Source organism: Gadus macrocephalus, chromosome 16, assembly GCF_031168955.1.
Source record: "Gadus macrocephalus chromosome 16, ASM3116895v1".
Taxonomy (NCBI): domain Eukaryota; kingdom Metazoa; phylum Chordata; class Actinopteri; order Gadiformes; family Gadidae; genus Gadus; species Gadus macrocephalus.
The window spans coordinates 3,029,558-3,046,408 of NC_082397.1; the positions used below are offsets into that span (position 1 = coordinate 3,029,558).

General features: G+C 47.9%; 2 protein-coding genes across 2 annotated transcripts; both read right to left on the reverse strand.

Annotated features, from left to right (window-relative positions):
- Positions 1–5,825: 5,825 nt before the first annotated feature.
- Positions 5,826–13,153, reverse strand: LOC132474870 (uncharacterized). Its single transcript, XM_060075769.1, has 6 exons — positions 11,315–13,153; positions 6,906–11,215; positions 6,726–6,821; positions 6,393–6,509; positions 6,099–6,290; positions 5,826–5,834 (listed from the first exon to the last, which is right to left on the reverse strand). The coding sequence occupies exons 2-6, from the start codon at positions 10,260–10,262 to the stop codon at positions 5,826–5,828; spliced, it is 3,771 nt and encodes a 1,256-aa protein (XP_059931752.1). The 5' UTR covers positions 10,263–11,215; positions 11,315–13,153.
- A 504-nt stretch (positions 13,154–13,657) lies between these two features.
- Positions 13,658–16,123, reverse strand: LOC132475342 (B-cell receptor CD22-like). Its single transcript, XM_060076483.1, has 4 exons — positions 15,609–16,123; positions 15,190–15,289; positions 15,059–15,119; positions 13,658–14,126 (listed from the first exon to the last, which is right to left on the reverse strand). The coding sequence occupies exons 1-4, from the start codon at positions 15,874–15,876 to the stop codon at positions 13,887–13,889; spliced, it is 669 nt and encodes a 222-aa protein (XP_059932466.1). The 5' UTR covers positions 15,877–16,123; the 3' UTR covers positions 13,658–13,886.
- Positions 16,124–16,851: the final 728 nt, after the last annotated feature.

A 16,851-nucleotide genomic window follows, 5' to 3' on the forward strand; every position in this document is an offset into this window, starting at 1 on the left:
ACCTTATTGAATCATTAGGGCTCTGTGGACACAATGGATATTTATTCTTAATGCTACCTAAATGGTTTGCCGAACTAATTTCAAATGGAATGCAGATCTAGAAATAGATGCATTGAGTTGCCATGGTTTTTTCGAAGCCTCTAAAAGAGGTTTACCCACCCAACTACCCAGTATGGCCATCAGGTGAATAAGTTATCTTCACAGATGTTAAAAGAGTGTTATTGTATGAAGCAACCAGGTTGTGGGCCATGCTGAAGGATACATTTAAACTACACCTCTACATAAAGGTGAAGGCACTCGGTAAGTTCTGCCATCAAAGTACAAACTAAATTAATTTCTATGTTATCGGGACTTTTAGTATGAAGCTGTGATTCATCTGGCCACCCCTGTCTGGGATTGAACCAACTCCCCTCCCTTACAGGCTAGACCGGTCCGGTGACTCCGGTCAGCTAACTGATAGTCCGTCTGGCGGGGTAAATATCTCCAGTCGCAATCAAAAGTACACAACCGACACTTGAATGTTCCTTTTAGTTCGCACAGACAACTTGTGAGGCGTCACTAGATGGATTTTAACTTTAGTTTTAGACACTTAACTATTTTCCACCACTGGCTATCAACGAAACCATAGGCGTCGATTACGGGGAGGACGGGGGCCCCCACTATTTAAAATACGAATTTTGTCCCCACCACTTTTAAAAATGTGCAAACCAATTGCGACTGAAAAAATCCCCCCCCACATACATACCGAAATCGTCGAGTCTAAAATCATGCGATAGGCGCGCATGAAGACATCATTTATTAGATTGGCCTACCTAATAAACCGTTGGAACACACAAGACCGGATCCCATAGCAACGCCGGTAAACAAACCCCGAGAAGCCCAATCCCTATGAGAGCTCCCCGCGCTACGGCCATCCGGAGGCGCACAGAGCTTTTGGCCGTGATATTATATATACAATTATATACAATTATATACTATTATATATAGAGCTCCGAGAGTCGCAAACGGCAACAATCACTTTTCCTCCATGCTGCAGTTCTCCCCTGACTGCACTGCACTGAGTTTGACAGTTGAACGCTGATTGGCTGTTACGTTACACATGTCACTCAGTGGCCACGCTGTTGAACGCTGATTGGCTGTCATCACGCGAAATTCGCGTCAAAGTTGCTCGAGCAAATTTGTCGCGCCACAAATCCTCGTGAACGCACTCGCCTGTGCAAGGCGAAAGTGTGGCGCAACAAATCAAAACAAATCAAAAAATTCGCCCGATACGCGTCTCTACGTTCACATGGGATCTTTTCGCCCCGTCGCGTTTGGTGTGAACCCACTGGAGAAGTTTCAACACAGACAGCCAAAATTGACATTTTTATTCAGAAAATAGCCGGTCCAAATTGCTTCCTGTAAAAAGCATGTTTGTGACACTGGATAACGATATGGGTACATCATCTAGCCTGCATGTGGAGGGCCACATAAGGTAAGAAACTGGTTTACGTAAACTTTGCTGCTGGTTCTGTTTGCTCGTGATGACCTGGCCAAAGGTTACCCACGGTCCAAAGCGATTGTGATCTGATTCTGGTTGGTGCTCCAGCTAGTATGCATTGGATTGCAGCTAGTAGCAGCTACACACGGAGCGATTGCTATGTGTTTACCAGGGCCGTGCAGAGACCCTTTGAGGGGCAGGGGCTCAAATTCAAAAAAGGGCACATGTTTGTTCATGAACTCATCAGAAGTGGTTTGGTGTTGATATCTATAAAAACAATTAAGCTATTACAAAATAAAAGCCTTGAATATGAATTAGCCTAACTATACACAATGTATACGTATGACTTTAATTTTTTTTTTTATGTTTTTCTATTAAACACAGGGTGGTGGGAACTCCACAATGAGTTTATGAACACATCAGAAGTGGTTTGGTGTTGATATCTATAAGAACAAGTGAGCTATTAAAAATAAAGCCTTAAATATGGATGCAATACATGCACTGAAAACTTTTGCATTTTTTAAAAACAATTAAAAGTTTTTCTTTAAAACAAGGGGTAGTGGGGACTACAAAACGAGTGCATAAACACATCAGAAGTGGTTTGATGTTGATAGGAATAATTTCAAGTGAGTTATTAAGAATTAAAAAAATGACGTTGCACTTTTTTGACGGTCCCTAAGCACTTGACGCTATTACAGATACAACCCCGGAAAATAGACGAATGTCGAATATAAAACCAATTTCACCCCGTTCTGCCAGAGACACTGAGACAGAGTAGACATGAAACGGATTTGGCCATGGCATGTGGCCAAGTAGTTAATACAGAGTATACAGATTAAATATAACGATGTATGCTTTCCCTTTGCAATTTCAAAAGGTTTCCCAGATAGGTTAGCTGTATAGCTAGCTGGTAGGCTATAGAAAATAAACCGAGTGGTAGCCACTTTCACAGGTCAGTTAAAACGATGCTAGTTGAAAAGCTTTTGCTGGCAAACATAGGCCAATACTTCAAAATGACACTAAAAAACGAGATAACTGTTACAGTTTATTTAGCATTATCAACTTTATGGTTTTGGAAACAACTGTCTGTGTCTGACTCTGTAGTGATCTTACCCTGCGTTGTACCGTCTCTTAAAACAACAAGCGCATCTTGCAGGCAGGCAAATTGTGAAAGGTCACGTTGATAGCCTATGACGTCACCCAGCGGCAGCAGCGCACTGAGCGCCGGTAAACGAGGCTACAAAGTACAAACTTTACTTAGGCAAACCTAGGCAAGTGCCTAGGGCCCCAACCAAATCTGTCTTTATTAGGGGCCCCCAAATCTGACCCCCCCAGCCATTACTTATGTAAAGTAAAAAAAAAAAAACATTTCTAGTAGAAAAAAATAACAAAAATATCAACATAACGCCGAACTAATGCCTAAATAATAATTTTCCAGCACACATGCCCCCCTCCATTGTGCATTGGACTAGTCCAGAATATGATTACGTAGTAACGCGCGCAGCGCGAAATAACGTACTTCAAACCAAAGCAGAGGGATGCGACTCGGTGAAAATGAAGCGGCGGAATTATGATAGTGGTTGTGCTAAACGAAAACAAAAAGCTGAGAAGAAAAGAATTGCAGATACACTGCCGAAATTGACTTCATTTTGTATACCTGCTGCTGCCACAGCAGCCGCTGCTGAACTTGCGACAGGCTCTGCTGTTGGGGTTCTATACTGCTGCTCACCACTTTTCTCTGATATGAAGACTTTTGAGAAGACGACAGTAGGACTTTGTGTTTACAAATGCTTTCTGACACACACACACACACACACACACACACACACACACACACACACACACACACACACACACACACACACACACACACACACACACACACACACACAGAGCTTTGCCACTCACTCACATTCTCTCTCACTCACTCACACACACACACACACACACACACACACACACACACACACACACACACACAGACACACACACACACACACACACACACACACACACACACACACACACACACACACACTGTTTTACGAACATGAAATGGTGAAGGCAACAGGGAAAATGGACATTTGAAGATGGAGAACTTAACCACTTGCACACCTAAACACCCCCCCCCCCCCTCTCTCTCTCTCTCTCTCTCTCTCTCTCTCTCTCTCTCTCTCTCTCTCTCTCTCTCTCTCTCTCTCTCTCTCTCTCTCTCTCTCTCTCTCTCTCTCTCTCTCTCTCCTGTCACTCACTCACTCACTCACTCACTCACTCACTCACTCACTCACTCACTCACTCACTCACTCACTCACTCACTCACACTGAACCACTGCTTTGCCTGTCTCTCACTCACACACACAGCCACTGTTATTCCTGTTTAAATGTAAATGGTGGTTTTCATAGACTCATATCCATTTTGTATTTTAGTTCTGTTAAGTGCAAGATCATTTTGTATCTCTGGCAGAGAATGGAAATTCTAATCTCTCTCTCTCTCTCTCTCTCTCTCTCTCTCTCTCTCTCTCTCTCTCTCTCTCTCTCTCTCTCTCTCTCTCTCTCTCTCGTTTGAGTAATAAACATGTAATTTTGGCAAAGGCTGGAGAAATCTGAAACTGATTTTACTGTGGAGAGTTGAGTGGCAGTGCACTATGGGTTTATTGCGATTCTAAGAGTATTGGGATGGTTATTTGTTTTGTGTACGTGTTTCAAAAATGAGGGCCCCATGTCTATATTTTGCCTAGGGCCCCAAAATGGCTAGATCCGCCCCTGCTTCTGTATCATTACTTTTAGACATTTTTATACTCGAATAATTGATTCACATGTTAATGTGTAATTTTACAAAGCATTGAAAATGTACGACCACTCAAAAGGGCACTTTGGTCCTTCAGAGGGAAAAGGGCAGGGGCTCGGGCACCCATAGCCCCCCCCCCTCTGCACGTGCCTGGTGTTTATTATTTATTTGTGTTTTGTGGACGTCATCACGTGACACTTTGTGCGACACACTCACCTTCCACCTGGGATTATTCTGGATGATGTCATCGCTGGGACAGAGGGACGGGGGGGGGGATAGAGGTATGACGGGGGAGAGGTAAGGGGCAAAAGGAGAGGAGATGAGGAAGGGAGAGGGGGGAGGAGAGGAGGAGAGGAGGAGAGGAGGAGAGGAAAGGATCGCAGCATGGTGCACCGAGGGGGATGGACAGAATAGGAAGTAGGATGAATGAGAGACGAGGAGTAACGGTGAGAAAGAGAGAGACGGGGGGGGGGGGGGCGTGAGAGGGGGTGATGGATAAGGACAAACAAAAGAGGGAGGGAGAGTGTGTGTGAGAGCGAGAGAGAAGGAAAGGGAGAGAGGTATGGAGAAGTACATGGAAAGGCTGCGTATCGTCCTGGTGGAGATTAAACGAGAAAGAGAGAGAGAGAGAGAGAGAGAGAGAGAGAGAGAGAGAGAGAGAGAGAGAGCAAGTGAGGGAGGCAGAGCTATAGAGAGAGAGAGCGAGGATAAGACGTATACAGAGAGGCTGAGCAAGGAAGAGAGACAGAGCGAGCGAGGTATGGGTCTATAGAGAGAGTGAAAGAGGTAGAGAGACAGTAGGCTCCAGGTTGTGTGGACAGGCCTGTCGTCTCAGAGGTGATTTATTAAAGAGAAGCGTGGCAGGGAGTGGAGCGAGCTCTGATTAACCATGGAGAGAGAGGACATGATCCCCTCTATTGTTCATCCTCCCAGAGAGACAGAGAGATGGAAGATGAAAAGTACAATTAAATTCATACTCTTTTTTCTCGATTACCTCGTTTTCTCCATTGTTTTTCTCATCCTCTATTTTGGGTGTCTGATGTTCTCGACATCATTTTCATCATGTGTATCACGTGATCAGGATGGTTTATCTCTCCATCATTTGTTTTTACGTCTTTCTCTCGATTTCTCGTTCTGTCCATCATTTTTCTCTCATTGTTGTGTGGTCCCGTTATCACGATGGTCATAATTTTTTGCAACCCCGCACCCGAGTCCCATACAAGCCTTCCACATTAATTATTTTGTGCATGCGGTGTGTGTGTGTGTGTGTGTGTGTGGGCTACAAGTTGTTCGTATTTCGAATGGGAGTTGTTAAATGGCGTTGACATGATAAAATTTGATCCCTTACAATTCTTTGGAAGATAAATCCAAAATAGTAAATTGTGATTTGGTCCAAAACATTAAAGGGTACCCCATTTAGGAAAAACCGTCTAAAACATTTTTTTGAAAACCAGTATACCTCTAGTCTTACTTATAAATCTAATTGTAACGGGTTCACGGAGTCAGGACACAGTTCTTGGTGGAAATGGAGCGAACTCCTCTTTATTTCCACTTTGGTTACACAATCTTAAAGACACACGAACAAAAGGACAACGGTTCACTGTTCAAATCCGTCCGTCTCCTGGTTTTACGATGCTCTCTCTGGCTCGCAGAGAGCGTCTTCCACCTCCCTATCTCCAGCCCTGACTGAAAGACAAGCAGGCACATAAATACACACTTCCTGATTGGGTCAGATTGCAGACACCTGTCCGCAATCAGACCCCATCACCCCAGCAGACCCGGTGCTCCATGCTCCCCCTGCAGGCCAGAGGCCGCCCCACCTCCACATACCCCCACCGCCCGACACAGGCCGGGGACCCATCCGGCCGTAAACCTACTCCCCCCCCCCCCCCCGGGACGGGAGAGGAAGTCTGCCACGACCATCTGCGCCCCCGGCCTGTGGGCCACCCGGAAATTGAACGGCTGCAGCGCGAGGTACCACCGGGTGATCCTCGCGTTGGCATCCTTCATCCGGTGGAGCCACTGGAGGGGGGCGTGGTCGGAGTAGAGGGTGAACTGGCGACCCAGCAGGTAGTAGCGAAGGGCACCGACCGCCCACCGGATGGCGAGACACTCCTTCTCTACCGTGCTGTACCGACCCTCGCGGTCAGACAGCTTGCGGCTCAGGTACAGCACCGGACGGTCGGTCCCCTCAACCTGCTGGGTCAGGACCGCGCCCAACCCCCTATCCGACGCGTCTGCCTGGACGGAGAAAGGGAGAGCAAAATTAGGAGCACACAGGACTGCTTCCCCACAGAGGGCTGTTTTAATAGCCTCAAACGACACCTGGCATGGCTCCGACCACTGGACTGTATCTGGGGCCCTCTTCCGGGTGAGGTCGGTCAAGGGGCTGGCCAGGTCGGAGAAGTTCGGCACGAACTGCCGATAGTAACCCGCCAGCCCCAGGAACCGCCTCACCTCCTTCTTGGTCCTGGGTCGAGGGGCGGCGGCGACCGCCGCGGTCTTACCGACCTGCGGCCGGACCTTCCCCCGCCCCAGGTGGAACCCCAGATACTGAATCTCCCTCCGCCCGATCACACACTTCTTCGGGTTGGCCGTGAGCCCCGCCCGTCTCAGCGACTGAAGGACGGCCACCACCTGCTGCACATGCTGCCCCCACTCGTCACCATAGATGACAATGTCATCTATGTAGGCGGCAGCATATGCAGCATGAGGCCGTAACACACGGTCCATCAGTCGCTGAAACGTGGCCGGGGCCCCGAACAACCCGAACGGAAGCACCTTGAACTGGTAAAGACCGAGCGGAGTGGAGAACGCAGTTTTTTCTCGGGCTGCTGGAGACAACGGAATCTGCCAGTAGCCCTTCGTGCAGTCCAGGGTCGTATAATATTTGGCCATGCCAAGCCGGTCCACTAGCTCGTCGATCCGAGGCATTGGGTAGGCATCGAACTTTGACACCGCATTCACCCTACGGTAGTCGACACAGAACCGGACAGACCCGTCCGGCTTCCCCACCAGCACGACGGGACTGCACCAGTCACTGTGGGACTCCTCGACGACGCCCAACTCTAACATTGCTGCCAATTCGCGCCGTACCACGTCTTGCTTGTGGACGGGCAGCCTGTAGGGACGTGTCCGCACCGTTAACCCGGGTTGCGTCTCGATGTTGTGAGTTATTAACGGGGTGCGACCAGGCAGGGGCGAAAAGACGTCGGCGAACTGGAGCTGCAGACTGCCCACGTCCGCCGCCTGACTCCCCGACAGATCCTCTCCTCGGCCGACCGGAGGGACAGGCCCCGGAGTAGGGACTTCCGGTCCGAACTCCTCTCCCTCCGGTAGTGTCGTAGCGAACGCGACCGGGACCACATCAATCCACCTTTTGAGCAGATTGATGTGGTAGATCTGTCGGGAGTCGCCCCGGTCTGGCCGCACTACCTCGTAATCCACGTCCCCGACTCGCCGTGTGACCACAAAGGGACCTTGCCACTTCGCGAGTAATTTGGTGCTAGAGGTGGGCAGCAGAACGAGGACCTTATCCCCCGGTGTAAGATCGCGTAATCTAGTCCCTCTGTCGTACAGGCGTTTCTGATTCTCCTGGGCCTGGTGCAAATGCTCACGTGACATTACCCCGAGTGAGTGGAGCTTTGCACGCAAGTCCATGACGTACTGGATTTCGTTTTTACTGTCGCTGGACCCCTCCTCCCAGGTTTCTTTAATGAGGTCCAGGACACCCCTGGGCCTGCGCCCATAGAGCAACTCGAATGGGGAAAACCCTGTGGAAGCCTGAGGAACTTCCCGCACCGCAAACAACAGAGGGTCTAGCCATTGATGCCAATTTCGAGCATCCTCCAGTACAAACTTCCGGATCATGGACTTTAACGTCCGGTTAAACCTCTCGCACAAGCCGTCAGTGGCTGGGTGATAGACGCTCGTGCGGATGGCCTTCACCTTCAACAACCCGTAAAGTTCCTTCATCGTGCGTGACATGAAATTGGTGCCCTGGTCAGTGAGAATCTCTTTCGGGATTCCCACCCGTGATATGACATGAAACAACGCCTGCGCAACACTCTTCGCAGAGATGTTGCGCAATGGAATTGCTTCCGGGTATCGGGTTGCGTAGTCGATCAGGACCAACACAAATCGATACCCTTGTGAGGAACGTTCTAATGGCCCGATAATGTCCATGCCCACGCGGTCGAATGGGGCCTCCACCAGAGGAAGGGGCCGCAAGGGAGCCCTGGGAATGGCGGGGGGATTCACCAGCTGGCACTCGGGGCAGGAGGCGCACCACCTACGCACTTCCGCCCGAATCCCCGGCCAATAGAATCGAGCCATTATCCGGTTTAGTGTTTTCTCGTACCCCAAATGGCCCGCCATTGGGTTGTAATGCGCCGCCTGGAAAATCATTTCCCGGCGGCTCCTGGGTACCAGCAACTGGGTAAAAATCTCCTCACTCTCGCTGTCACGACCCACCCGATAAAGCCTATCCCTAACGACCACAAAGTGTGGGTAAGTCAGCACTGCGTCTGGCTGTACCCTCGAACCATCAATAGCAATCACTTGGTCGAAGGCTGAGCGTAAAGTAGCGTCACGAGACTGCTCGAGGGGGAAATCGTCCACCGGTGGGAAGCTCGGCGCTCGGACCTCGGGTTGAGAACCTCCCGCCTCCTCCCCCGATCCCTGATCAGCGTCGGACGCCCTTGCATCGGCGCAGAACACAGCGCATGACCTACATGTCCCTATCTGTCGTGGCCGCACCCCCGTAGTCTCGCTAACCGCCCCTGGAAACCCAGCCCAATCTAACCCTAGAATCAGGGGGTGCGTGAGGCTCGGACTAACCGCCGCCTTGACTCTATGCGTTTTCCCCCCATAACGAATTTCGATAGGGACCAAGGGACACGTGTGAACATCAACACTCGATGCCTCCATCAATGCCTCGGATCGCACCAGGTGCTGATGGATCATGGTCTGCATACACCCCGAATCCAACAGCGCCTGGTGCGTACCCCATTGTATCTTCACCGGGATACGGTACGCCTCGCCGGGACCGTGGGGAAGAACCGGGGCACCGGTGACGCGGACGACCTGGCCCACCTCCATCAACGGACAGTCCCGCCGAAGGTGGCCCGGCCGTCCACACCGCCAGCACGCCTCCCCTGCCGTCTGAGTGCCCGTCTGCTGGATGGGGTAGGAAGTTGCACTATGTGCCTGCTCGTGACTGGGACCCCCCCCCCATCTCGCCCTCGGTCCCGGGGTGGGCCTGTCCCGCTGCAGGGCTGCGGCACCGGTCCGCGGGCTCGGGACCGGTCGTCGGTCTGACAGAGGGGGAGCCAGGTGGCCCTCCGCGATGTTGACGGCCGCCGAGAGGCTCCCGGGCTGGTGGTACCGGACCCAGGTAGATGTTCTGGTTGGAAGCCCCTCGACGAACCTCTCCAGGGCCACCTGCTCCAATATGTCCTCCGGTGTGTGTTGTTCCGGGTCCAGCCACCTCCTCGCCTGGTCCCGCAGCTGCTGGGCGTAGGTGAAGGGCCGGTCACCGTCGTTGAAGGCCAGGGCCCGGAACCGGCGGCGATGTTTCTCCGGGTTTAGGCCCAACCGGTCCCGGATAGCCCTGGTGACGGTGTCAAAGTCCTTCTGGGCCGCCGCTGGTAGGCTGTGGGCCGCGAGCTGGCCCTCTCCCGTCAGCAGAGGCAGGAGACGGTGGGCCCACTCCTGCGGCGGCCACTCGGAGACCTCGGCCACCTCCCGGAAGGTCTCCAGGAAGGCCTCTGGGTCGTCGGCCTCCCCCATCTTGGGGACGTATATATGTTGCCGCAGTCGGGTTTCCACGCCGCGTTCTCCGGAGCCGAGTAGCTCCCGCATGGCCTCCCGGTCGGTGGCCAAGGAGCGGGCCAGCTCCACCAGGACCTCGTTCTGGGCCTGCTGCAGTTGGGTCTGTCGCTCCGCTCTTTGGGCCAGGTGTCCGAGGACACTGGCCAATGATGATGGATCCATACTTGACTCCGTCCAACGTTGGGCGCCAGTGTAACAGGTTCACGGAGTCAGGACACAGTTCTTGGTGGAAATGGAGCGAACTCCTCTTTATTTCCACTTTGGTTACACAATCTTAAAGACACACGAACAAAAGGACAACGTTCACTGTTCAAATCCGTCCGTCTCCTGGTTTTACGATGCTCTCTCTGGCTCGCAGAGAGCGTCTTCCACCTCCCTATCTCCAGCCCTGACTGAAAGACAAGCAGGCACATAAATACACACTTCCTGATTGGGTCAGATTGCAGACACCTGTCCGCAATCTGACCCAATCACCCCAGCAGACCCGGTGCTCCATGCTCCCCCTGCAGGCCAGACGCCGCCCCACCTCCACACTAATATAATAGTAATATAACTTTGCTACATAATTTACAGGTGTATCACATCAGCAGGTGACCTGGTAACCAAATCAGCCAAGCAGTGGAAATGCGTGCAATAGCTGTATGTAGCCTACAGAGGGAGCTCTCTACCATACAAACCAATGTACAAGTGGAGTAGGTTAAGCTCTCATTAAGACCTCCCCTCACATGTGCCGTACATTCAGGCAATGAGCAGGTGGTGTAGATTCAACTGAGTGCCGGTCAACTTTTTTTCATTTAGGGGAGGCATATGTAGCAGTTCAGGCTGTCACTGCCTTGCACACACTATTCCCAATCACTCCTATCAGATTTTGGTAGTGGTGGTGGTGGTGGCCAGAATGCTATAACCCGGTCACCCAAAATGGCCAATGAATCATACAATAGCATGTAGATATAAAACCCATAGAGCTAAACACGTGTCCTACATTTTTCAAACTTGGGTTAGGCTTGTGCATTTCATGATTTGACCAGGATCCATTCATAGCACTATGTTGCAGACTACATCACTCATCATCTAAATAAAGTATACTTTACAATTCCGAGGTCTGGTCAGTGTCCCTGCAAAGAAAACGGAAATAAGTTACCCTGGAGAGCAGATTTTACAAAGATTTAGAAGTTAAAAGTTGAATATCTAAGATAGTATCAGAAGGGGCTTACCCAGGGACAGCGTTGGGTCTTGGAGAGTTTACCAGAGAGTACAGGACCTGGTCTATCTGATCTGATCTGACGGGGGGATCCCACAGGACGTTGAGGCACTTTCGGTTCTCTTAGCAGAGATGTGGGTGGATAGTGACGGTCATCCTGCTCTTCCTTTGCTTCCCTCTGTGTTGTCTGAGCCGAGCGAATGGTCAGAGCTGAGGTGTTTTCAAACACAGAAACAGTAAAGAACAGATGGGAAGAGAGGACAGATCTTTGGTTGGGATTTGTGGTCCCACCATGCAAGCTTGATTTGATTCAAGACTCATTCTTCAAATGTGTTCCTTTTTCTAACCACTTCTAGGTTTCCTCAAACTGTCCCGGGCTGAGAGTATTGTTCTCAAATAGTTATTTATTTGCTTGGATTACACATCAATACTTCCATCACTCCGTCTGGTCATTCTGCACCCTGGTAGAAGACCCTTAGTTTGTCCTCTTGATCGTGCTGAAGATCTCAACCTAGATTTTACTCTCGACATCAATAGTCTAACTTTAATGGGAACTTTCAACAGAAACAGAATTAATTTGCGGAGCCCTTTCACAAGAAGCATGAAGCACTTTTACCTTACAATATAACAGCTGTGCCTGCTGGTTCCCTTTAATAGCTAATCTCTTGGCAATTATATTTGCATATTGGCAGAAAGTTCTCAGAGTGGCAGGGCTAGATTAACAGGAACAACTAAAGCAACAACTAGAAGTTTTACTTGTGGTTTTGGGGCGTGGGCTCGGGGCATTTGTGTGTCTTAGTCAAGGATGGCTAAGTAAGAAATGGCTTCCTGTCTCCCACCTCCACCACAGTATCTGGCCTTCCTCCCTGGGAACATGGTTTCTGGAAGCCATCTTTCTTCTGGTGAAGAGAACAGAGTGATGAAGAAGCAACAGGAGAAATGTATGGCCAATGAGAGAGAGAGAGAGAGAGAGAGAGAGAGAGAGAGAGAGAGAGAGAGAGAGAGAGAGAGAGAGAGAGAGAGAGAGAGAGAGAGAGAGAGAGAGAGAGAGAGAGAGAGAGAGAGAGAGACACACACACACAGACAGACACACAGAGAGACAGACAGACAGACAGACAGACAGACAGACAGACAGACAGACAGACAGACAGACAGACAGACAGACAGACAGACAGACAGACAGACAGACAGACAGACAGACAGACAGACAGACAGACAGACAGACAGACAGACAGAGACTTATCACCTTATCCACAGGAAGATGAGGAGGGGTATGGGGACCAGTAAGACAGCAACTGCATGAAGCCACTCTGTGTACAGCTACAGTGATGATGATGATGTGTCTGGAAGATACTGAGTGAAGCATTGAACTGCCCTCCACTATTTCCTGAATACAGGGACCTGATTACACAGATGTGTGTTTAGGTCTTGGTCTTAAGGTCAAAGACGTTAAAAGATGTAAAAGATGTTAAAAGAGGATGATATGTTTATATCAGTGGTACAGCAGGATAATGCATGAGGAATTTAGATGATTCATATTAATGTTGACAGGGTTATGCAGACTTTAAAGGTAAGGTGTGTAGGGTTTAGTGGTATCTAGTGGTCTAGTAATATTTAGTTGGTTATTCACCAACTGAATAACCCCCCTTTTTAATTAGTTACTTAATCTGATTGGTTGTCTGAGTTATTAGAACAATATATGGCTGTGCCCATGTTTGGAAATCAAGCCAACCCAGTCACAAACCTAGAGATAAGGAGATCAGGAGATCAGGACAGATATTAATGTCGAAACAATCGTAATATTGAATGTGTTGCAATGGTTTCTGGTTCTGCACTCCTTGGGGCTTGTGCAGGCGCACTGATCACTCGTGCTGCCAGACATTTGTCGGAATCTTACGGAAAATTTTGCATGACCTTTCATTAGATATCATACAAACGAGACCAGCCTGCATGGTTCCAAATTTTTCAAATACGTGTTTTTATATATAATTTAGGTCATTACTTAAACAGAATAGCCTGGAAGCATGAAAAACACCATAAGCCTTTTAACTTACTCACTAAAGTTCATATACAAGCACTGAAATAAAAAGCATGTTTCTCGCGAGACATGGTATCAAACACATCTTAATGCCGAAACAAGCATTTTCCACTGAGAATAAAATGAATGTCAACAAAAATGTGTATACATTTGATCTATATATTTTTGGGATAGCAGCACCCATATCGACCAACAAAGCAATGTTAGAAAGCGTTTTTTTCTGGCAAGAAAAATATTCTTAGAAACTAACTAACTAAACGATATATAAAATCAATGAACGAAGATTATGACAATAAAATACAAATTTATTGCTAGAAATGTTATCAAAACCCATTTAATGCTGAATCTATATTAAAAACAATGCATTTTTTGGGCTGTTTAGTTGATGGTGGGATCTGACACGAATGAATGAATGAAAAGAAGAAGTGAAAACGAAAAAGAGAAGTTAAGAAACTAAATTGTCCACGGTTTATAAATGGCTTTGCCTCCACAAGCTAGGGTGAAGTCTCAAGCTTCAAAGTTTATTTTGGAGAACTATCAAGAGTGCTTACTCAGGGACAGCCTTGGGTCTTTTAAGGTTGATGGCAGAGTAAAGGACCTGCTCTGTATGATCAGACTCTACCAGAGCACCAGCAAACCCACGAGGCACTTCCTGGTTCTTAGAGCGAGAGAAGTGGATGCTGGGATAGTGAGGGTCATCCTGCTCTTCTATTGGTTCTCTCTGTGCTGCAGAAGCCGAGCGATTGGTCAGGGCTGGGACGTTGTCATACACAGGACACGGAGGAGGCTGACGGGGAGAGAGGACAGAGTAGTACATTTAGAAAACACTTTACTCTCAGTTGGCACTTCAGAAGCCCATGTTTTCATGGTTCATTTAGAGACTGTTGCCGGTGACTGAAGTGGTTCCACAGTGAAGGCCGCTGCAGGTTTCACTTTAGGACTCTTCTGCTTGAACATATTCCTCTTTCTAATCATTGCTAGGTTTCAGTGACAGTTGAGCTTGTAGGAAGTTGAAAAATTGACATCTTTATTTGCTTGGATTAGACATCACTCAGTCTTCTCATTCTGCTCACTGGCAGAAGTCTCTCAGTTTGTCCCCTTGATCTCAGCCTAGATCACACCCTATATCTCAGTCTTGATCTCACAATAAAAGGAACCTGGAAAAGTTGGCCCAAATGGTCCAACTCGTAAAGTTATTTTTGCTATGATTGATTTGACCATGGATATCAGCAATGGGCTACCCCACAATTGATTTTGCCACATAACGTCAGCTACAGCTGTATGGGTAGTCAACTTATTTAATGATAAATTAGAAATGTAACAATAAGTTAACAAATGTGGATGCTATTTAATTAGAATAAAATGACATTGCATGAATAAACATGACTAAACATAACGCGAATAGAACTTTAATAAATAACCTCGTCCATGAACAAGTTTCTAAGAGTCCCGTTAGTATTTTAAAAAAGCATTCATGTTATTTGATTTGGTTCCCCTTTTGTGATGGTTCCCCTTTAAAGCTAATCTCTTGAGCATTGTATCTGCATATTGTCATAAAGGTCTCGTAGCGAAAGGGCTAGGAGTTACAGAAACGGCTGAAGCAACAACTGCAAGTACATGAGATTTTGGGGGTATGGGCTCGGGGTATTTCCACTACCCTGCAACGGATAGTGGAAGGAATAAAGGAGTCATAGTAACAAATAGCTTCCTGTGTCTCACCTCCTGCCTGGTATCTGGCCTTCCTCCCTGGCCAGGTGCCTTCCTAGAAGCCTTCTTTCTTCTGGGGAAGAGAATAGAGAGATAAGAAGTTTATATCAAATTATTGTTGAGAGAGAGAGAGAATATCTCACCTCATCCAGAGGAAGATGACGAGGAGCATGGTGGCCAGTAAAACAGCTACAGTTCCTGCTGCCACAGTTGTAGGCCCTGATGATGATGACGATGGAGTGGCTGAAACACAGTGATTTAACACTTGATTCATGTGAAGGATTAAATACTGTCCATGTATTTATTACAGCCTAAATGTGACAGATCTCCAATTGATAAAAATGGATACTCTTACTCTAGAGTACACTGGGTATACAAATAACTTGACTGCTCGTATAGCACCAAAGTTAATAAAAGTGGCAACACATAATTTAAGCCAATCACAAATTGAATAGAGCCGTTGCATGAGTCTGTGTCTTAGTATCGATGGTGCTGGTACTCAGGTATTATTCAAGTGTTTGGTCAGTCTTTAAACAATGTGCTATTTTAAAGGAACAATTACCTGTCACATTAAGGAACATCAAAGTTGAATTCTGAAGTCCAACTGCATTACGAGCTTCACAGTAATAATGTCCTCCAAGCTCAGTTGTGATGTTACTGATGGTGTAGTTCTCTCCTAATTCCTCCACTGAGCCTCCATGTTCCCTGAACCAGGTGTAGTCAGCTGCTGGGTTGGCATCACTGCTGCAGCTCAGAGTCACTGAACCTCCCTCCTTTATTTCACCAGGGGGTCTCACGCTCACTGAGGGGGTCTTTGGAGCGTCTGTCATAAGCACAATGATATATATTCACATCCTAAAGATAAGAAACCGTGCACATAACTGCAATGTCAGTGGGAACAGAATGCTGTTTTGAATAATAAAATGTCACTGTGACTCCTAGTTTACCAGGCATATAGAAATACATGAATAGCAGCTTAACATTATTGCAAGAAGATGTATAGCAAATATTTTGACATATTAGACGGTACAAATTTGTATTATTATTATTTAACTTCAACTTTTTATTATTATGGTTTTCCACTCACACAGGACATCTATGAAAACCGAGTTGGAGCCCAGATATCCATATTGGTTCTCTGCTTGGCAGCGGTACGTTCCCCTGTCTTTAGAGCTGACTGGGTCCAAGGTATAAGGTCGACTTGGTTCCCAGTGCAGAGTTTGGTTGTCCCTGAACCAGGTGTAGTCAGCTGCTGGGTTGGCATCACTGCTGCAGCTCAGAGTCACTGAACCTCCCTCCTTTATTTCACCAGAGGGTCTCACGCTCACTGAGGGGGTCTTTGGAGCGTCTGTAATAAACACAATGATATATATTTACATCCTAAAGATAAGAAACCGTGTACATAACTACAATGTCAGTGGGATAAAGAATTATTCTTCAAATAATAAAATACCACTGTGGGTCCTATCTTGCATCCGCCGCAATTGACTTAATCACTGGCGCATGTGTCGTGGCTAGTTTGCAGGGGCGCAAACGTTCCCTGGTTCTATCTTGCAGTTTCAGAAACCGCTTGCGCCACAAACCAGGACATACCTGGTTTAAAGTCAGTGGCGCGTGGTTCAGATGCTATTTTAAGGGCGCATGCATAATGTTGCTTGTGCACCTCGCGCATACACTTTGCTTCTCTCATCTACCTAGCCACCCATTCTTGGTAAATTATTTGGGAAAGAACAGCTGATACAGCGGTAATAAGTTGTACTTTTAAATCAATGCATCTGCAAACACCGTAGAGCAAACACATATTT

Bases quoted from the DNA above. Each gene is read 5' to 3' on its own strand.
- LOC132474870 (XM_060075769.1), bottom strand. From the start codon at position 10,262: ATGGATCCATCATCATTGGCCAGTGTCCTCGGACACCTGGCCCAAAGA. The intron at 6,510-6,725 runs GTGAGGCGGTTC...TTCTCCGTCCAG, and splicing joins GACCCAGGACCAAGAAGGAG to GCAGACGCGTCGGATAGGGG. The intron at 6,291-6,392 runs GTAGAGAAGGAG...GCCCCCCTCCAG, and splicing joins GCGAGGGTCGGTACAGCACG to TGGCTCCACCGGATGAAGGA.
- LOC132475342 (XM_060076483.1), bottom strand. From the start codon at position 15,876: ATGACAGACGCTCCAAAGACCCCCTCAGTGAGCGTGAGACCCCCTGGT. The intron at 15,290-15,608 runs GTAATTGTTCCT...ACTGTGTTTCAG, and splicing joins GATGTTCCTTAATGTGACAG to CCACTCCATCGTCATCATCA. The intron at 14,127-15,058 runs GTGAGACACAGG...TCTCCCCGTCAG, and splicing joins GGCCAGATACCAGGCAGGAG to CCTCCTCCGTGTCCTGTGTA.